We start from the raw sequence: 18983 nt of genomic DNA on the forward strand, positions 1-18983 counted from the left end.
AATTGCACAAAATGCCACATGCCACTGCAACCCTTACGTAGAGAGTGAAGCATTTAAAGATACCCCCCCCCCCTACAATAATATGGAGAAATTATAGTGAAAACATCATTTGATTTAAAAACCTGGAAACACCTACAACCAATCTCAATGCACTTATACAATCCTTTAACACCCTCTAAGATATGGAGCCATTGCCTTGACAATTTCAATCGTCTGTTGATGATAACTGGGTCATTAAAAATCAATGGGGTGTCTGTAAATAGATCACCCTTGGCTACGAACGGTGCGAAATAAGTTCAACATCCATGCATAACCCTGAAGATTCAAGTTTAGTTTTGTTTAACCAGATGAAAGCTCAAGAGACCAGGATTAAATTTATTTGCCAGTGACCTGGTGCAATAGAGGGCGATGATGACTGTGCACTAACCCAATTGAGTAATTTGCGGTGTAATTTAAGAATTTTGCAAGTTTGGGCACTGACACCGGCATACAGTGGCCTCCTCTTTGCGAATGGCGTCAGGGGATCTTTAATATCCACTGTGGAGCAGACGGCGCGTAGTGTTATCGTGGTTATGAGGCGCCACGGTGCGAGATGTTAACTACCTTGCCTGGTATGCATGAGCTTGTGGGATTGATCCCAATCCTGACTCGTGTATGTTTGGAGTTTGCATGTCTCTTTCCCTGTGGTCTCGTGGATTTTTGTCCGGGTCCTCTGGTTACTCCCTCCACATTTGGAAACAACATGCATTTGGAGTATTTGGCGACTATAAATTCCCACGTGATAAGCCACTTCGTTGAGCTATCATTTGTGATAGCCATGTCGCTTATGAAAAAGTGCTTTATAGGTCAGCAGGCCTTACCTGGACAAAATAAAAAAAGTTAGTTTATTACACTGGCAGTAATAACCAGAGCGACCGCTGGATTCTAACTGTAAACCTGCAACCAGCGGCGAACGCGCTAGTGCTAGGGCCGTGCCACTGTCCAATGCAAGTTCAGTGTGTATGGGTCTGCACGCAAATACGTAGAGTTATTAAACGTTAACCAGGAACCTTGTTTCATACATAAAAATGGTAACTGGTTCTAAATTCACTAACCGTTAACTGATTCCAGTGAAGCTTTAATATAATGAATACACCGATTGAAACTTGCTCCATTGCTTCAACTGGATTTCAAGTCCATTACGATAACCACTATGGCAACATCCTCATATTTCTCGGTTACAGACATTCCTTTTAGTACGGTAAACCGGTAACCAATTTTGTACTGGTTCTTTTTTTTTGCAGTTACCAGTATAGAACAATATATATTTTAACAACCCAAGTATGTTTTGGGAGCAGTGACATCATAGATAGTAGCTAAGATCTCGCCAGCTTGGCTTCAAATGTCCTGCCATGATGTATGTGCTTCAATATTAACTGGTGCCTGGATTTCTCTTGGGTTGAACTATCTTTGAACATGTCTACCTGGTACAGTGTTTGAACAGCAACAGTGGGAAGACAAAGGTGGCTGGGCACACTCATGGCCACATCCACTCGGCCAGGCTCAATAAATGATTGCCTCTAAATTCTAGAACTTTTCCCTTCCAGTTTAAGGCTGAACCAGGAGATTTTTGTCTTTTGATACACTGTCATTTATAGGCAACTAATTCCATCATAGCAGTAATGACCAAACACGTTTTGTCGCAGCGCAGCTTTTAAATATTATAAACCAAGGATATGTGCAGTAGTATTTCACGTTATAATGGAGCAATTGAGTCTGATGGCTGGTAATTGTACTTGTCTTGTGTCTTTTAGAATTTCCCATGGTATCGGGCTAAAAAATTTACATTCGGTGAAATATTTGGGTCAACAAATTGCATGTTTTGTGTATAGAGTTGCCTTTGATTACACCATGTAACAGCATCGTATTCAGCCACGTGATTTTCAGGTTATTCCTCTGCTTAAGTTACAAGTTTTAATGAAATCTATTGTATTCTGTATATACTGGGATTTATATATATCCTGTGGGGTTGTGGCTTGTTTAAGCCAATGTATTTTTGGTGTAATTGCTTTTGAATAAAAGGCATACAACTTGCATGGGACTGTGTTTCCACTATCTGCACAGTATTGTTATAATAAGCAGCATGTGTGGTCTGAGCTCTAAACATTTTTGCCGAAAGTGCATTTGTAACCATGCCAGGTATCCAGGTGTTTAATACAATTTATACTGGTAGGAACCTCCTGGTTACACCAGCCCACAGGGGATTATTGTGTCCGTCCGTCGTGAAGGAAGGGGCTGGGTGTGGAGGGTGGGGAGGGTGGGGCTGGGTGGGGAGGGGCTGGTCACCCCGTGGTGCCCTTATAAAACTCAACGTTTAACCTACTCACGCCGACTTGTGCCAGCCCTCACAGTCGGCCATATTTGCGGAATACACCACGCCGCCGTTGACCCTAGCCATTGAACAAGCAACCCAACGTTCCTACCAGCTCCCTCCGAAGGAATGTGTTATTATGTACAGGGTGGTCCAGATGTTTTGTGAATGCATCCAGATGTTCAATACAATTGAGATAATGTACAGAGCGGTCCAGATGTATCGTGACCCCCCAATTAATTGACCCCTACGATGTTTTTTTCCCTTTGCATTTTTTTTTTACATAAACCATACTTTAAACATATATAGTTTTAGAGAATTAAATGGGGGTCACTACATATCTGGACCACCCTTTACAATCTCAGTGGCATCTCACCTGGCAACTGAATTGGAATGAACCTTTCCTGGTCGCATGTAAATGAATGAAGCTCTTGTGAATTCAGCTTTCTTCTTCCACGCGTTTGTCCCACTCATGTCAGGGTGTCCACTGTCCTTGCCAACCTGTCCTGCGCCATCTCTCTCCGCTCCTCGGGCCACCGTGTCCCATCGCACCACATCGCTCCCCCACCTCTACTTCTGCCTTCCTCTTCTTGATCTCTTTCCTTCCGCTTGCATCACTCACACCTTCTGATCCACGTCATTTTCCTGTTGTCTCTCCACATGACTGAACCACACCCAGAGCCTTTCTTGTTCAACCCAACATCCACCGCAACATCCTCATCTCTGTGACTGCTATAGCGTGGTCCTCCCTCTTCCTTGTACCCCAGCAGTACTCGGCCCCATACAACAGCACTGGCCTCACCACCGTCTTGAACATTTTTCCCTTCAACCAAACTGGGACCCTCTTATCGCACACCACACCAGTCATCTCTCGCCATTTAAGCCATCCAGCCCTTGTTGTTGTGTTTATCTCTCCTTCTAGTGATCCATTCAACACACATCGTTGCACACAGACACTTTCAACTCATTCTTCTTCATTAACTGGTGACTTCCAATTTGCAATCCTTCTGCATTATTTATACTGAAATTTCCCACCATATATTCAGCCTTTATCCGACTGACCCTCAACCCATTTCCTTCAATATTTTGTACCCAGATCTTCAAATCATCTTCCACTGCTTTCACCGCATTGCACAAGGTCGTCTGCAAACAGCATACACCAGGGGGGCTCCCTCTGAATACTTCCTGTTCGTGTGTCCAGCACCAGGATGAACAGGAAGGGGCTCAGGGCAGAACCTTGCTTCTCTCCTGCCTTGACTTGAAAGCTCTCCAGCACCCCACAGCTGCTTCGCACGTGCATTATCCCTCCTTCAAACATATCCTGGATCAGCCGGACATATGCCTCAGGAATGCCTCTTCTGCTCATATGCCACCAGATGAGATATCTAGGCACCCTGTCGTACGCTTTCTCTAGATCAATAAACACCGACATGCAGGCCCCGTTTCTTCTCTCTGAACTTCCCCATCAATACTCTCAGTGCAGAGACTGCACTCATTGTTGGCCTTCTCTTTCTGAATCTAAACGGACTCTCGCCAATATCCACCAGCTTCCTCAGTCTCCTTTCTATGATCCTTTCCAGAGTTTCACGGTGTGACTCATCAGTGCTATTCCTCTGTAGTTTCCACGCTCGTGCACATTACCTTTCCCTTTAAAGATGGGAACCACTGTATTATCTCTTCACGCATCCGGCATTGTCTTCTCCATCCAGATTTTCCCCAACAACCCCATCAATATCTCAACACCCCTTTCTCCCATTAATTTAAACACATGAATTGGAATCTCATCTGGCCCAACTGCCTTTTTAATGTTTCATGCTCCCCAGAGCCTCCACTTCCTCTTCTCTGGGGAATAGTATCTGCAACTACTTCAATTATTTGATGTACCTCAACCATATCGCGTCTTGGGTTTTCCACATTCAGCAACTTCTCAAAGTACTCTTTCCATCTCTCTCTAACCTTCTCATCTCATCTAAGATTGTTCGTCCTTCACTGTTCGAGTTTCACATGGTCGCTGTCCCTGAGCTTTCTCTCTCTGGCTCTTGCCAAACGGTATACCATCTTCTCACCTTCTTTGCTGTCAAGCTTCCGATAGAGTTGTGCAAATGCTGTTGTTTTTGTCACTGCTACCACTCTCGTGTTTTTTGCCATTTCTTAAACTTGGCATTTTTCTCTCTTATTGCCTTTTGCACTTCATCACTCCACCACCATGTTTCCTTCTGTTGCATCTGTCTTCCTTTGCTCACTCCCACTCTACCACTACCTGCTGCTTCAGTCTTCCACTCGCCAGTTCTCATATTTCATTCACAGTCCCCCTAGGCCTGACGCTTATACAGGTAGGAACAACAGGTTCCACACTGCCCACCATGGAGTATTTGTCTGTCTGTCGTGCATATTTGTCTGTCGTGCACGAATGCGCTGTCCAACCAAGTTCCTACTTGCCCACTCCGAAGGAACGTGTTTAAGTTTTCTGTCTCATTGTTTAGTCGCCACCACTTCACCCTGCTACAGTTATGTTGTCTTACCTTCCTCTTCCTAACACCTTTCGCTACGCAATCTTCCACAAGTAGTCTATGTTGTCCTGTCACACAAAACTCTCCAGGGATCGCTTTGCAGTTCTTCACCCCTTTCAGGTGCTTCCTCATTCACCAACATAAAATCTATCCGGCTCCTCGCCTCTCCACTCTGGTAGGTCATCAAATGTCCCTCCTGCTTCTGGAAGTAGGTATTCACCACTGCAAGTTCATTTGCCTTGGCCATTCGAAGAACGTCCTCTCCTCCCCCATTCCTACTGCCATATCCGCATTCTCCGTGGTTCCTTTAATATCCATCCTTACCTCTTCCCACTCTTCCATTTAAGTCTGCACCCATCACCACTGCTTCATCTACCGGTAAGCTCTGAAACTCTTGGTTTAAGCTCTCCCAAAATCAGTGGCGGCTCGGGACATCTCCACTAGGTGGGGCTGTTGTGAGTGACCTCTGAAAAGATGGTGTTCTAATTAAGAAAAACCTCGTCATGTTATTGGCCTTCCCGTGAAAGTCTTACCTACCGACGGCAGGCATTTATAAACAACAGGAAACAAAACAACAAAGCAGTCAAATGCTGTCCCCATGACACTCGAGTCCACACTACACAACCCCTTTGACACTGCTAAAAGCCTAAAGAACAAGACGCTACATACTGTACAATAACAGCCACACACCGTCGTACACCCACCTACACAACAAGCTTTGATCTGTATTCACTGGCGACATTAATGCAATGCACAAAGGCCTACTATTTACTTCACTTTTCATGAGACCATTTTTCGTTGTGTGGTCACTGTTTGTCTGCTGTCTGTGGGCCTGTGGCAACTAATATAATTTGTTTCCTCCTGGAGCATGTACGCCGTGACCTGCTATATTTGCACAGTGCAACCTCGCGTTGTGACATCGTCTCATTACAGTCACGGGCGCCTTTTTCAACTGCCCTGAATGGGTCTCCAACGTCGTGGCTACAATGCTAGAAACTCATCGCAATTATTGAACGGAAATCTCGCACTCGGACGACTTCACAGCCGCCCGGAGACCTCCCCGAGGCAACTTTAAATGTAATCTTGATTCGGCAATTAACGTTGAAATAATCGTTATATATAAAATTTAAACATAAAACTTATAGAAAAGTATTTATTAGAAAAAACATTTCTCATCTCCAGCCGCCCCGAGTGGACGAACCGCGCCTGCATCCTTCTCTTGCCCAGTGCAGCTCATCTGCGAGGCATACGCACACACCACATTTAACACGTTCCTTCGGAGTGGGCAGGTAGGAACTTGGTTGGACAGCGCATTCGTGCACGACAAACAAATATGCACGACAGACAGACAAATAATCCCTGGTGGGCAGTGTGGAACCTGTTGTTCCTACCTGGAGTGGAGAGCACGGGGGTCCCTCGGGGCAGCAGTGGACGGAGCATGGCTCTGCCTCACTCTGACTCACCCGTCTCCTCTGAGCTGCATGCGATTGTGTGTGAGTGAGCCGTGTGTGTGTGAGTGAGCCGTGTGTGTGTGAGTGAGCTGTGTGTATGAGTGAGCCGTGTGTGAGTGGATCGACCGTCAGCTTTCCGTGGCTGCGTCTCCGGCGCTGTGGCCGTCATGTTGCTGCTTCTCGGGCCTCTGAGGTGCGGGGCGCACCACAACAGGAAGTGGCCAGCTCGCGGTCACGTGACGCACTTCAACCAATCCGGGAGCGTACATGTTTGGGAGGGGCTATGCACGACAGACAAATAATCCCTGGTGGGCAGTGTGGTACTGTTGTTCCTACCTGTACAACCCCACTGTCCAGTACTAGTCTGACTATCATCAGTCTGTCAGATGGCTGATAATTATTGATAAATCTTAGCAATTTTATTTTTTATAAATATTGCCATTGTGTTGACAGATCTTGCCAATTCTTGGTATAAATGGGAAATATTGATCATTTGGTATGAACAAGAACTCGCATGATTAATTAAACATTGCCACAATTAAATAAGAATTGCCATGATTTATCAAGAACTATACTGACTTAGCCTAATATGAGTACCTGGTGCGATGTGTAAACTTCGCCACTGGAGAGACAAAGACGGCCAGGCGTGGTGCTGGCCACCACCCCTCGTGTGCCGTTCCGGCCTTCATCGGCGCTCGCTTACAGCACTTGTCCCAAAAGTCTATTAAGGCTATGCTGGGGGATCTTTGTCTTTGTACATCTCTGCGTGTGTCTCCATGTCCGTCTGCTTGTGTCTTCGTGTTCTGGCCAACTGCGATTGCCTGACCAGGGGAGTTGAGAGGGACGGGGGTGGTGACTGACGGCTGTCTGCTGCACTACGCATGGAGAGGTGCAGGGGGATGGGAGTGCGGGATGGAGGTTCTTTCCCAGACAGAACCGGAATTCCGAACATCCTGTTGCACGCCAAATGAAGCTTTGGTGCGGCACACCGGATGTGAAAACCCAAACGCAGACGATCCACGGGTTTGATCTTCCACGAGGCTCATGGTCCACCCTAAATCGCATCCGCACAAACTATGGCAGCAGATCTGGATACCTGATGCACAAAAATTGAAAGTTAAGAACTCTCCAGTGTGCGACTGTGGTGATCCAGAACAGACCGTACAACATATAACGACGCAATGCCCAATTCACAAATACGAAGGAGACATTACAGTGATCCACTCCGCTGCTCCTGGCTTGATCACCTGAATGTGAAATTGTATGAAAATCTGAATATGTATTTATACTGGAAGAATCCGATGACCTATAAGCTCCTTTTCACAGATGTCACTGGAGGCGGGTCAGAACATTACAATAAACAATACAAAAACACAATCGGAGTAAAGGTGAACAACCCAGTAAAAAAATACAAACAAAACTATATATTTGTTTTAAGGTAAAGCCCATTGCGCTATTAACTTATTTTTCAGAAGCGACCTGGCCACAAATGATAGCTCAACAAAGTGGCTTATCGTGTGTAAATGTATAACATCTACATCAGCCATACGAAAGAAGCACTGCTCTATCCCAGACACGTACCGAAAGGGACAATCGTCCACAACAGCGTTCTTCGCAAATTTTCAGAGGAGGGCCACTTTCGCCGATAAAACATCATCAGTGTTTTGACATGTTGAGTATTGTTGGTGGAGGGCGGTAGTGTAGCGGTTAGCGCGCTGCGCTACGAACCCGGCGACCCGAGTTCGATTCCCGATCACGGCAAACACCAGTGACAAGTATCTGAATCGGTCATGGGCATCCCCTAGGTTGACTCAGCCTCAAATGAGTACATGGGGCCGTGTGTAAACGTCGCCACTGGGAATACAAAGGCGGCCGGGCGTAGTGTTGGCCACCCCACCCCCTCGCGTGCCCTGCCAGCCTCCATAGGTGCCCCCTAACAGCACAGTCTGTTCAGGCCATACGGGGGATCTGTGTTTGTTATTGTCGGAGGCCGCACAGTCCCCAGGGGCCCGTAGTGGCCCGCGGGGACTTCGCGATGAGGGAACACTGCCAACCCCATACGCGTATCCCGAAAGGACGACGGCGGATGAACATTGGGCCACGCGTTGTGCTGTACCGCCCCCTCCTGGCTCGTCCACGCCACGGCTCGACCACGTGCGCGCCGCCATCCACGTGGATCGCACGTGCAATCGCGCGCCCAGCGAGGAGGAAGTCACGTGACCCGCTCGGGGGCGTGGGGAGGGGAGGGCTCGACTTTGATCACGTGCTCACTACCCAGAAGGCCCGCGCGCGTTGCACCCACGGAGGAAGAAAGATGGCGCCGCCCATGAAGAAGCACGCCGCGTCGCCTGGCGACTCTTCTCTCGAGACGTTCGCGCTCTCGGGGGGCTTCCGAGGTGACACGGTCACCTTGTTTGTGAGAATAGAAAAAAAGCATTCGATGGTCGTGTATTTTTGCTTGCGATCGAGGGATTTGTGTATCCTTGTACCCGGCCCACTAAAATGAGGAGTTTAATGTGTGCACATGTTCATGGTGGTGGAGCGGTTAGCGCGCTGCGCTACGGACCTGGCCATGGCCATTGACGATAATCTGAACCGCGACCCTGGGCCGGTTCAGATATGTCGATCCAGCCTCAAATGAGTACCTGGTGCGGTGTGTAAACATCGCCATGAGGGCTACAAAAGCAGCCGAGCGTGGTATTGGCCACCCACCCGCTCATGCGCTGTGCCGGCATTCATAGGTGCTCGCGAACAGCACTTGCCCCAACAGTTAAGAGGCTGTACAGGTGATTTTTGTCTTTTAATGGTCACTATATAAGTACCTACGGTGTAATTCATTGAACATACATTGAGAGCAGGTTATGTGAAGCGCTGGCTAGGTGTCGAGGCATTAGTTGATGCAGAAATATACATGTAGCAAATCATTGTTCAACAGTGTATTTACATGCCTGTGGCTTTTGCCATGTTCTTTCACCACAGTACTCCCTGCCAAGTTTTCAGAGAGCAGCGACTCCTGTCATTTCCTTTACATCAAGGAACACAAAGTCCGGGATGGCAGTGACACATCCAGGCCCACAGACAAAACCCTGTTTGTGCTCAATGTGCCTCCGTATGGCACGAAGGTAAGGCCATGTGTTTTTTGTCTGAAAATTGATGCAACAGAGCTGTAATTGAATGGCAGTAAATTACTTACCAGACATGACGCATCCGTTTGCTTTTACCCAAGTTGCACTTAAAACAGTTTTTTCCAATTTTTGCTTAACCATTAGGTCATTTATAAAGGTGCATTATAAATTATGACGTTCTGTAACTTTTCATTTTTCTGATCGGTTGTATGGCAGGAGAGCCTGAAAACAGCCTTTTCCAGGTGTGGAGCAGTACGTGGCGTGTATCTCCAGCAGAAGCCAGGTGCCTTGCCGGCTAAATCTACACCCCCCTCCAAATTCTTTGACATTCACTGCACCAAGGTATTGTCTTAAACTGACGATTTCAACTTAATTTCTCATCCATGTTAATGTTTGAATAAAGTGTGTAACAACCCCACCACTCCCCTTATTTTGTTGAATTGTCAATTCAGTTTCACAATGTGTCTTGGATAATATTATATTATCAGTTTTGTATGCTCTATAGTCTGTCCCATTTGCCAAATTCTCTCTTTTTTTTCCACAAGTACTTTTTTTATAAGCAGGATTTGATACTGAGAAAAACATGTTTTAGTAAACTATTTAAAGCCTCTTTCACATCATTGCTTTTAATTTAGTACAATTACAATCCATCTTCTGCACCTATGATTACTTTATCAATTGTATATTTCATCATGCCTGTAAAGCTTAATTGCGTTTTTAATGATAAAAAATACAGTTGATGTTTATTTGTGATAATTGTTTCTGATATTCAGGGATTCAAGGTGGCCTATGTGGTGTTCAAGAATCCTCAAGGACTGATTAACGCCATGAATCTTCCTACGATCGAGCCATTTGTGTTTAGTACGCAGAAATGTCCCATTTCTGTCGGCATAAAGAGTAAGTCTGCTTTACGTATTTATGTTTAATCACAAATAATATGATCTGTCTGGGGCGGCGTTCAGAGATAACGTGTGTTTGTGATTGTAGAATGGGCAGAAGAATATCGGTCTGCCCTTGTGAACCCCACGGATCTGCAGAAAGATGTGGACGCTTTTATGCAGCTGCATGATAAGAAACTGGAAAAGGTAAGGGCATGCTTTTGATTCTGCAGTGGCATAGTACTGCATATTTCCCACTATGCATCGTGTCCACTGGGGTGGACTGCCATGACTTGCTGGAATTTCATCTTGGGTGCACATGCCCCCACTTTTGTTGCAGTCCTCTCCAGAGGATGTCACCAATTCACACTTCAGTTTTTTGCAAATTGGAAGCCCCTAGGAAATATATAAGTTACACATTGTTGTATGGTGTTCACTGCAGATGTGATCAGAATTTTGTGAACATTAACATTTTGAACACATTTGACCCAAAGAAATAACTTAACTGAAAAAAATGATTTTGCTTTTAATCCTTTAATAGTTGCATTGCACTCTGAACCTTAAATTCCCCCTGCCTTCACCTTCTAAATCTGGTCCTCTCACTCCATGGTATCACCCAATGGTTCCTTGCCTTTTGCAGGAAGACGCAGCTGCAGAGGCAGATGCGGGAGTCCCAGATGAAGAGGGCTGGATCAAGGTGACACACAAGGGTCGCAAACCAGGCCTGAGGCGCACCGAGACCGTCAGCAACAGGATCATGGAGCGTGAACGACGCAAACGGGAACGCAAGGAGCTCCTAAACTTTTATACCTGGCAGCAGCGTGAATCAAAGCGCGAGCGTAAGTATTCTGGCACACTGTTGGGCCTTTGTACTTGACAGTACAGCATTGCACTGCTTACGTAGCCATATACGTGATTAGAACACGACTCTCAATCAAACTGCCAAATATGTAACAAATATGTACATTTAAAATATATAATAAATCTAAATTCAGTCAACAAAATCAAGGTTGGGCCCAACTAAGCCGCATTCAAGTCTGATGAGAACTTAATTGGAACTGAACGGCATCCTTTGGTTAAATGGCCCCTGCCATGAATGTGAAAATGCTATCACTGGTTCAGTGCACCTAACAGGAGTGAGCACGACCCTCACTCTTATAACATCTGCAATTTAAAAAGTTCAAAGAGAAAATGCTTTAATATGTTTTTATACCTTATGTTCTTACAGACATAGCCCAGCTGAGGAGAAGGTTTGAGGAAGACAAACAGAAGATTGCACTCATGAAAGCTCAACGCAAGTTCAGACCTTACTGAGGCATTAACAGTGAGCTGTACATAGCATGTGTAGTCTATTGATGCTACAAATTACCTTTTGTATAATAGTCCTAACATTTGTATTGAAAGCTTGTTGATGCACATTTTACCCAGAATGTGATGACAAGCAGGTAGTTTTGGATCAGATTTTATTGAACCTTAGAAAAACAGCGTTTCGCTTTATACACGACATTTGCGAACATCCTAGAACAGAAGGTACATTTTTACATGTGTTTCGATCAAACTTTTGTTTTGTGAGAGGATGGACATCCGATAATACGAAAATAAAGTTTACATCCTTGGCCACGCAAGCCTTGTGTGCTGTTACAACTGATATAAAAGACCGCTCCGTTTTAATATGTACATTGAATACAAAATCAAGCATTGTAATGCGAGTCTTGGGTGATAATTTAAAATGTTTTTATTGATGTGCACGCAGCACTCAGGGCCCCTGCCTGTAAGGGAAGGTGACACCTGGACTGTAGGACTGAGTGGGATATGCTGCCGTTGGGTGCATGTGAGAGTAGTGCCCTTGGGGAGGTCCAGGTGTAGACTGCACGGGGCCAGCTAGGACCAGTTGTAGCAGGCTGTAGCAGAAAAAAAGCAATTTCTCAGATCATTCCAGTGTTACATACAGATACAAATATAGGAGCTATAGGTCTGATTTTAGTGGAGGCCCAGTCTATACAGAGGGCAGCCCTGCCTTTCATATCCCAGAAGGAGACTCCATGCACTACAGCTGCCTGGGATAACTTTTTATGCATGTTGAACTTCTTTCGCACCATACGTAGCCAACCATGCCATTCATCCCGTGGGTTTTCACACTGAAGATTACTGGCCAACTGGGACTACCACCAGGCCGCCTACTTCTCAAGACCACTATGACTACAACATGATTACATGCTCGTGTAAACACAACAGATGTTCACGCATGTCCATAAATAGAGATTAACATGGGAATTGTCTATAAGAAAATCATGATTTCGTCCAGGATGGAATCAGGAATAGAATACGATTGTTCCAGGATCATGGAGCTCAACTCCAAACTACCATGATGCACCGCACAGCCAATTTCCCACAACATCTGGTAAGCCCTGGTGGCTACCCAATCGTATCTTAACCACTCAACCCTAATACAAGTTTCGAGATCGATGGGATTGTGTACAATCAATGTGATAGAGTACAGAGGACTATCAGCCTCAAAACAGCAGTAAAGGTGATGTTCATAATTCAACATTCACGGCTTACCTGTTGGGAGGGAGGGAAGAGCACACTTTTCGAAGGTCATCTGTTAAAAAAAAATCAATTTGGAGACTTAAGTTAAAATAGTACATTGAACATAGGTGCAATAAAAAAAAGTGTACATAAAAATTGCATGAATACGCATTAACACACGAAAACTCCGTAAACATCTATTTTAGCCATGCACTTTTCACATGCAAATAAATCCTCTGCATTGCATCTCTGTAAAAGCCAAAATATTGAAAATGATATGTAAGAATATACTGTCTCCTGGTTTTGCATTCCAACTATCTTCCTTGTGATGAATACTGGTGAGATTAATATAAAATATCCATAAACTTGTCCAAAGTTTCAACTGGAGACTGCTTGTGATGCTCTACACTGCAAAATTAACCTTGTGGAATTGCATTTTAAACAAAAGTGTATGCATTGCCAACAACAGAAAATCACCTCAACACATGAAAAAAAAATCAGATGCCAAAGGTTCATGTCTGGGAATAATTCTGAAAGACTTAATTTTTAAAAAAACGTGAAAGATGGATAGGTTGCAATTGGGTATTTCGCTACTGACCTCTCGTGCAGAGCAGAGCTCCCATCGCCATCGCCACCTGCACTGCCTGTGCAAACCTGTCCAGCGCAAGCTCCGTGTGCGGTGCGGCCCCGAGCGGGTTGGCTTGCTCGGCGGCACGGCGCAGGTCGGCTGCCAGCTGCGTCACCTGCTCAAAGGCCACCAGCGGCAGGCGGCCCAATAGCTTCTTCTCAGCTAGATGGCTGTACAACAGCTGCAGCACCTACACAACCGCCCAGCCAGGTGAATGAAGATGTTATGTTTTTTATTTACAAATGCATAAAAATGAGGTATCAATATTTGTGCATATTCGACGTTTTTCCTGGATCGGCATATTTTTTTGTGATCCAATTGATTAATATTTTTTTGCTTAAATAACATTCTCAGGACTCTTAATACTATTTTTACTGCAGTATTTTAAAGAAAAATATGGGGGTGTGTCTAATGATCTGGTATGTGTGACCAACTTTGTATAACGTTATTGAAACAGCAGCGCTTTGGGGTACATCTTACTTTCCAGAGCATTTTATAATCTGGAGAATACATTATATATATAAAAAAGTAAAATACAATTGCAGTGATACGGAACAAAGATGTAACAGTCCAAAGGTTGCCGAAGAGTAGATGTACTTCTCGTTGATTTTATTGGCAGTCATTGATCTTCCCTTATGTGTAATGAAGTGAAAAAATGGAAACAGATAAAATGTGGTGCTCACACCTGCAGCACTCCCAAATGAAGACGTGAGTACATCATGTTGAGATCCTTGACCGGTGCTCCCTGCTCATCCTCTTCTTTTATCAGGAGAACTTCCTTGTCCTGCACACGTGCACATGAAGAGTCTTCACCTGCGGAAGGAAAGGAAATGCAGGATGTAGACAGATGTGGTGTTTCATAAGTTGAAGGCACCAGTATCAAACACTTAACTGCCCAAAGCAGTCAACTGCGATTTTCATCATAACGCCCCACTCTCTCCATGGTACTTAAATATGTATAACAGCTGAAATTATCCATTACAAATTATATAGGAACTACATGAAAGCTCCTGTTTTTGGTTTTATCATACGAGTATTAGGCCAAACCACACACCAAATTCAAGACAAGTTTCAATGAAGGCACATTTTGCAGAAACAATGCTGAAGCTTGTACACTGGGTCAAGAAAAGGTAAATCGCAGGATCTCCTTAAACATGATACTTGGTGGAGTTTTTAATCTGTCCATAAACATTGACATGAGTGATACAATTCCTAAGGTCATGATACACAAACAATATTTTGGCAAAACCACTGGCAACAAACACATTTACAATTCACGAAAGCATCTTGGTACAACAATGACAGGGTGACGTAGTTCTGTCTAGCCAATGAACACAGGCGTTAGTCAACAGCGATTGGTCTACAGACTGCAACCTTGGGTGGTCTTTTGACATGTCTGTGATGTAATATGAAGGGCCATTGCCCAAAACATCAACTCTAATATATTTATATTTTCAAGGCAGTAATATTGACGAACGTGTCAGTTTTTTGTTATTTGTGCTTGTGCACCACTACCAATGCAGTATCACTAAATAATGTGTCTTATTTGATTGCAAGTTGATATTCCAGTTGCCCATTCAGTGGAATCGTAATCAGATTTGTCCAGATTCGGGCAAGCATTTTTATTTATTTATAACATGATGCCACAACTATTGCTGGTGATGCCCACCAGTGATGACTGTCGTTACATTTCTGTAGTGTATCGTAGCTCTTTGCAATGACGTACCTGCAGCTTGCTTGCTTCGGCGATGGTGGCAGGCCAGTGGTGCCTTGATGCACCAGCGCATGAGTCCTGCTATAGGTGTAAGCTCCAGATACCCCGGTGGGCTTGTAGCTGGGATGGGGCTGTTGAGGAAGTTGTAGAGCGTGAGACGTGGGTCGTCGCACACCCACGATACCACCGTCTCCAGCAGGCTCTCCGGCGGTGTGTGTGAGTCTACAAGGACAGTGGATTTTATGGAATGGGAGAGAATTAATAACCTCTGTAAATTCATAATTTATTACTCTTTGGTTCTTCCGGTAAAGTCACGTAGCACGTCAGCAGTTCTCCTGCTGTGTTTGTTTCACCTGATGACGGTTGCTTGTGTTGCGATCGAAACGTCGTGATCTATTAATTGTCTATCTACGTGACTTTACCGAAAGAACCAAAGAGTATGGATTCCTGCAGTCACGAAAGCTTCAAATCATAATTTAATGTTTACTTCATCATCATCATCAAACACTGTCTATCCACTGCTGGATGAAGGCCTCCCCATACCATTGGCATCCCTCACGGCCCAGTGCTGCTACTACCATCCACCTCACTCTAAAAAAATTATTTTTTTATAAACATAATAATTGAACAAACAATACTACGCTTTAAAATGTTGTCTTACAACCATAAATTACAATTAGAAATGGATGCTAGAAATGTAACGTTTTCAAAGTTTTGGCACTCACCAGAACTGAAGTCGTACAACGCTGTGACAGCGGTGATGAACTGGCAGTAGAAGCGTGGGCTGGACTGTACCATTTGGCGGAGTGTTGTGATGGAGCCTGGAATCAGGTTGCAGTAATCCTCCACCAACGACTTGGCGAGGTCAACGCAGTACCCAACAGGTGTCCTCTGAAACCCGCAAGAACAAGATTTACACCACTTAGAATGCACACCAACTCTACTGCTACATTTGAGGCCTCTGAAGTAGTTGCAGGGGTGTGGGCACTATTACAATGAATCAATATTTAGAGACACTACAGTTGATTCTCATTAGGCCATTGTAAAGTTGTGTTATCCAACTTTACACCTAGTAGCAGGATATTGAAACAAACACCCCTCGAGTAAATGTGTATGCTAAGTTATATGCATTGAATTATGAACTGATATATACACAATGAATCGATGAAAAGTCTCACTATATATAAAATTGTACATTTAAGCTACGTCCTGCATTATGTTACTGATGCCAATGACGTCACTAAGTCACGCAAATCACCTCCCATCCAACAGTACACTTTGGAACAGAGGTGAGACTTATTTTGTTGATTCCACAATTACATGTCCTACAACATGAGTCGCATCCCGACACTGTTACCTGCATCCAGACAGCCGCGCAGTCCAGCACGGGTGAGCGACCCAGCGCGATGGCCATGGAGACAAGCTTGCTGAGCAGAGAGAGGCGTGTGCCGTCCGCCCTGCTGCCACGCGGACTGAAGAGTGTGGAGAATACGAGCTGCCGCACAGCGTCTTTGCTCTGCTCCTGGAAGTAGCTGCACATGAGGTCAAGCAGCTGCAGCTCCTGTACGCATGACAGCTTCTGCTATGGAAGAAAGAGACATTGAGCTTTGAAATTGTGGCATGTAGAGGTACAAACCTAGATGGCAATAACCCTACAAAACCCAAATCGTCTATGAGCATATCACCGGACACCCAAATCCACCAGACCTTGGAAGCTTAGCAGGTTTGAGCCTTGGATGGACAACCGCCATTTAAATTCCAGGTGTTGTGGGCAGTAGAGGGTAGTGCAGCAAAGTTGATTGTTCTCTACATCCTCCACCTTAACAAACTTGCATTGAACACCGAGGTGAAGTATGGTCTAATAACTCTCACGACTTGCAAATGAGACTTTACATTAACCAAACTCATCATCACAGGATTAACTTTAACCGCAGCCCTAACAAAAGTAATTTCACGCTCAAACAAACGAGGCGGTGCCCATCTCTTTACGGACCTGAGCCAGTCAAAATCATTCAATGGCAGCCAAGGCATGAAACGCGTCTGAAGATGCCATCCCCTGTGGTGATAGAGCGATAAATCAGCTCGCGTGCAGGTGCTAGGTGGAATATTGCATCTCCTGATCGCGACAGATGGCCTTCGTCCAGCAGTGGATTGATTATGACTGACGACGGGGAAGCGCGGTGCTGCACCGTTCACCAAATAGCGAACACAGAACCGATTCTGGGCCTCCTTCCCCGTCACCTATTCGCAACGACCAGCATGGGGAAGTATGGCCAAAACAACTGCCACCATCGACACGGTGTGGGAAGACCTCCCATCATCACCCGTTGATTGGCAAATTAGATGTATATTGTTTAAAATTATTCACCATTGCCTCTCCATCTCACAACACTAATTGCCACAACCCAAGCACCATGATCCTATCCCAGTCATCGTGCCGGTCCATACTGTATATCTTACACTATTAAAACAGCCTCGTTAATTATCAGTTAAGGCAATTCCAAGCCTTAATCGTGGAGCTCAGTCACGGTCTGGTTCACCTTGGCCGGGTGGAGGCCGCGGTCGTGCGGCTCCTGAAACATGAACTCCTCCAGCAGCTCCACGATGGCCCTGTCCACTGTGGGCACCGTGTAGCTCTGCAGCTGTCCGCACAGGTAGATGTCGAGGTGGTAGAGAACCTCCCTGGCGGCGCTCACGGGGTCACGGCGCAGCAACGCGGCGCGAACCTCCGACGCCATCTCTCGCGGTGTCTCTCGCCCACCGCCCGCCCGCCTCCGCGCTTGCCTAGAACGCGATACCGAGCGAGGCGGAGGGACGCCGGCAGGGACAGCTAGGCAGAGCAGCTCAGCCCCCGCACTTGCCTAGAACGCAATACCGAGCGAGGCGGAGGGACGCCGGCAGGGACAGCTAGGCAGAGCAGCTCAGCCCCCGCACTTGCCTAGAACGCGATACCGAGCGAGGCGGAGGGACGCCGGCAGGGACAGCTAGGCCGAGCAGCTCAGCCCCCGCGCTTGCCTAGAACGCAATACCGAGCGAGGCGGAGGGACGCCGGCAGGGAGAGCTAGGCCGAGACGCTCAGGCCCGAAATGCACCCGGTGTCTTATCTAAACGTTAAACGTCCACGATAATAATGTCCTTTGTTAGTAGCCTGTTGCTGTTGTGCTAATGGCTAACGTTTCACGGTTCCGATAAAGGGTTGTGACAGTGCTCGGAAAACGAAGTTGGCGACGTGTCGTGAATACAGAGGCGAAGGACCGGCCAGGTCGTGGCAGGCGCCTGCTGGCTGTGAGTGGCGGCACTGGGTGGGTGGGTCGCGGTCACTTGGGGGCAGCGTTGCCAACTCCTCCTGCTGCAAGTCAAAGTCACCACGGGTGGCACGGACACCCTCTGTGTGTGTGTACGCGTGTGTTGAACTTTAAACACAGAGACTTTCGCAGAAATACATAAAAGTGTCGTTAAAAAAAGTGTTGTTAAAAAAATAAAAAGTGTCAAATTTTTTTTAAAAATGTCAAAATAAATAATGTGTCGTTAAAAAACATTGCTGTTGCCTAATGAAGCTAGTTGTAATTACTGGAGATTGTAAATGTTGTTGCTTTGCTCTCCAACACACCGGTGTGCTGTGCTGGTAACGGATTGGCATGTTCTGTTTACGTGACAAACCTTATGCATTTGCTGTGTCGGGTGGTGGCGGGTTTAACGACACATTTATATTGATGCGATCTCACTAAAAAAAACCTGTTATGTATATTTAACTTCTTTCGCACTCTACGTAGCCAACCGTGTTCATCGGAGGTGGGG

At 45.7% G+C, this 18983-nt stretch overlaps 2 protein-coding genes across 3 annotated transcripts; one reads left to right on the forward strand and one right to left on the reverse strand.

Annotated features, from left to right (window-relative positions):
- Positions 1-8587: 8587 nt before the first annotated feature.
- Positions 8588-11786, forward strand: RRP7A (ribosomal RNA processing 7 homolog A). The gene is made up of 7 exons (XM_078860657.1): positions 8588-8707; positions 9291-9433; positions 9653-9778; positions 10210-10333; positions 10424-10521; positions 10955-11153; positions 11543-11786. Exons 1-7 carry the CDS (start codon positions 8626-8628, stop codon positions 11626-11628), a joined length of 858 nt encoding a protein of 285 aa, XP_078716783.1. The 5' UTR covers positions 8588-8625; the 3' UTR covers positions 11629-11786.
- A 284-nt stretch (positions 11787-12070) lies between these two features.
- INTS15 (integrator complex subunit 15) lies at positions 12071-18541 on the reverse strand. Of its 2 annotated transcripts, none has more exons than XM_078860644.1 (8): positions 17726-18541; positions 16543-16764; positions 15911-16076; positions 15198-15407; positions 14157-14284; positions 13442-13661; positions 12877-12916; positions 12071-12215 (listed from the first exon to the last, which is right to left on the reverse strand). In XM_078860644.1, the coding sequence occupies exons 1-8, from the start codon at positions 17921-17923 to the stop codon at positions 12071-12073; spliced, it is 1329 nt and encodes a 442-aa protein (XP_078716770.1). In that variant the 5' UTR covers positions 17924-18541. The 2 variants fall into 2 exon arrangements, with proteins under 2 accessions (XP_078716770.1, XP_078716761.1); XM_078860635.1 differs by having other exon boundaries at positions 16543-16767.
- Positions 18542-18983: the final 442 nt, after the last annotated feature.

Source organism: Lampetra fluviatilis, chromosome 1 (genome assembly GCF_964198595.1).
Source record: "Lampetra fluviatilis chromosome 1, kcLamFluv1.1, whole genome shotgun sequence".
Classification (NCBI taxonomy): Eukaryota; Metazoa; Chordata; class Hyperoartia; order Petromyzontiformes; family Petromyzontidae; genus Lampetra; species Lampetra fluviatilis.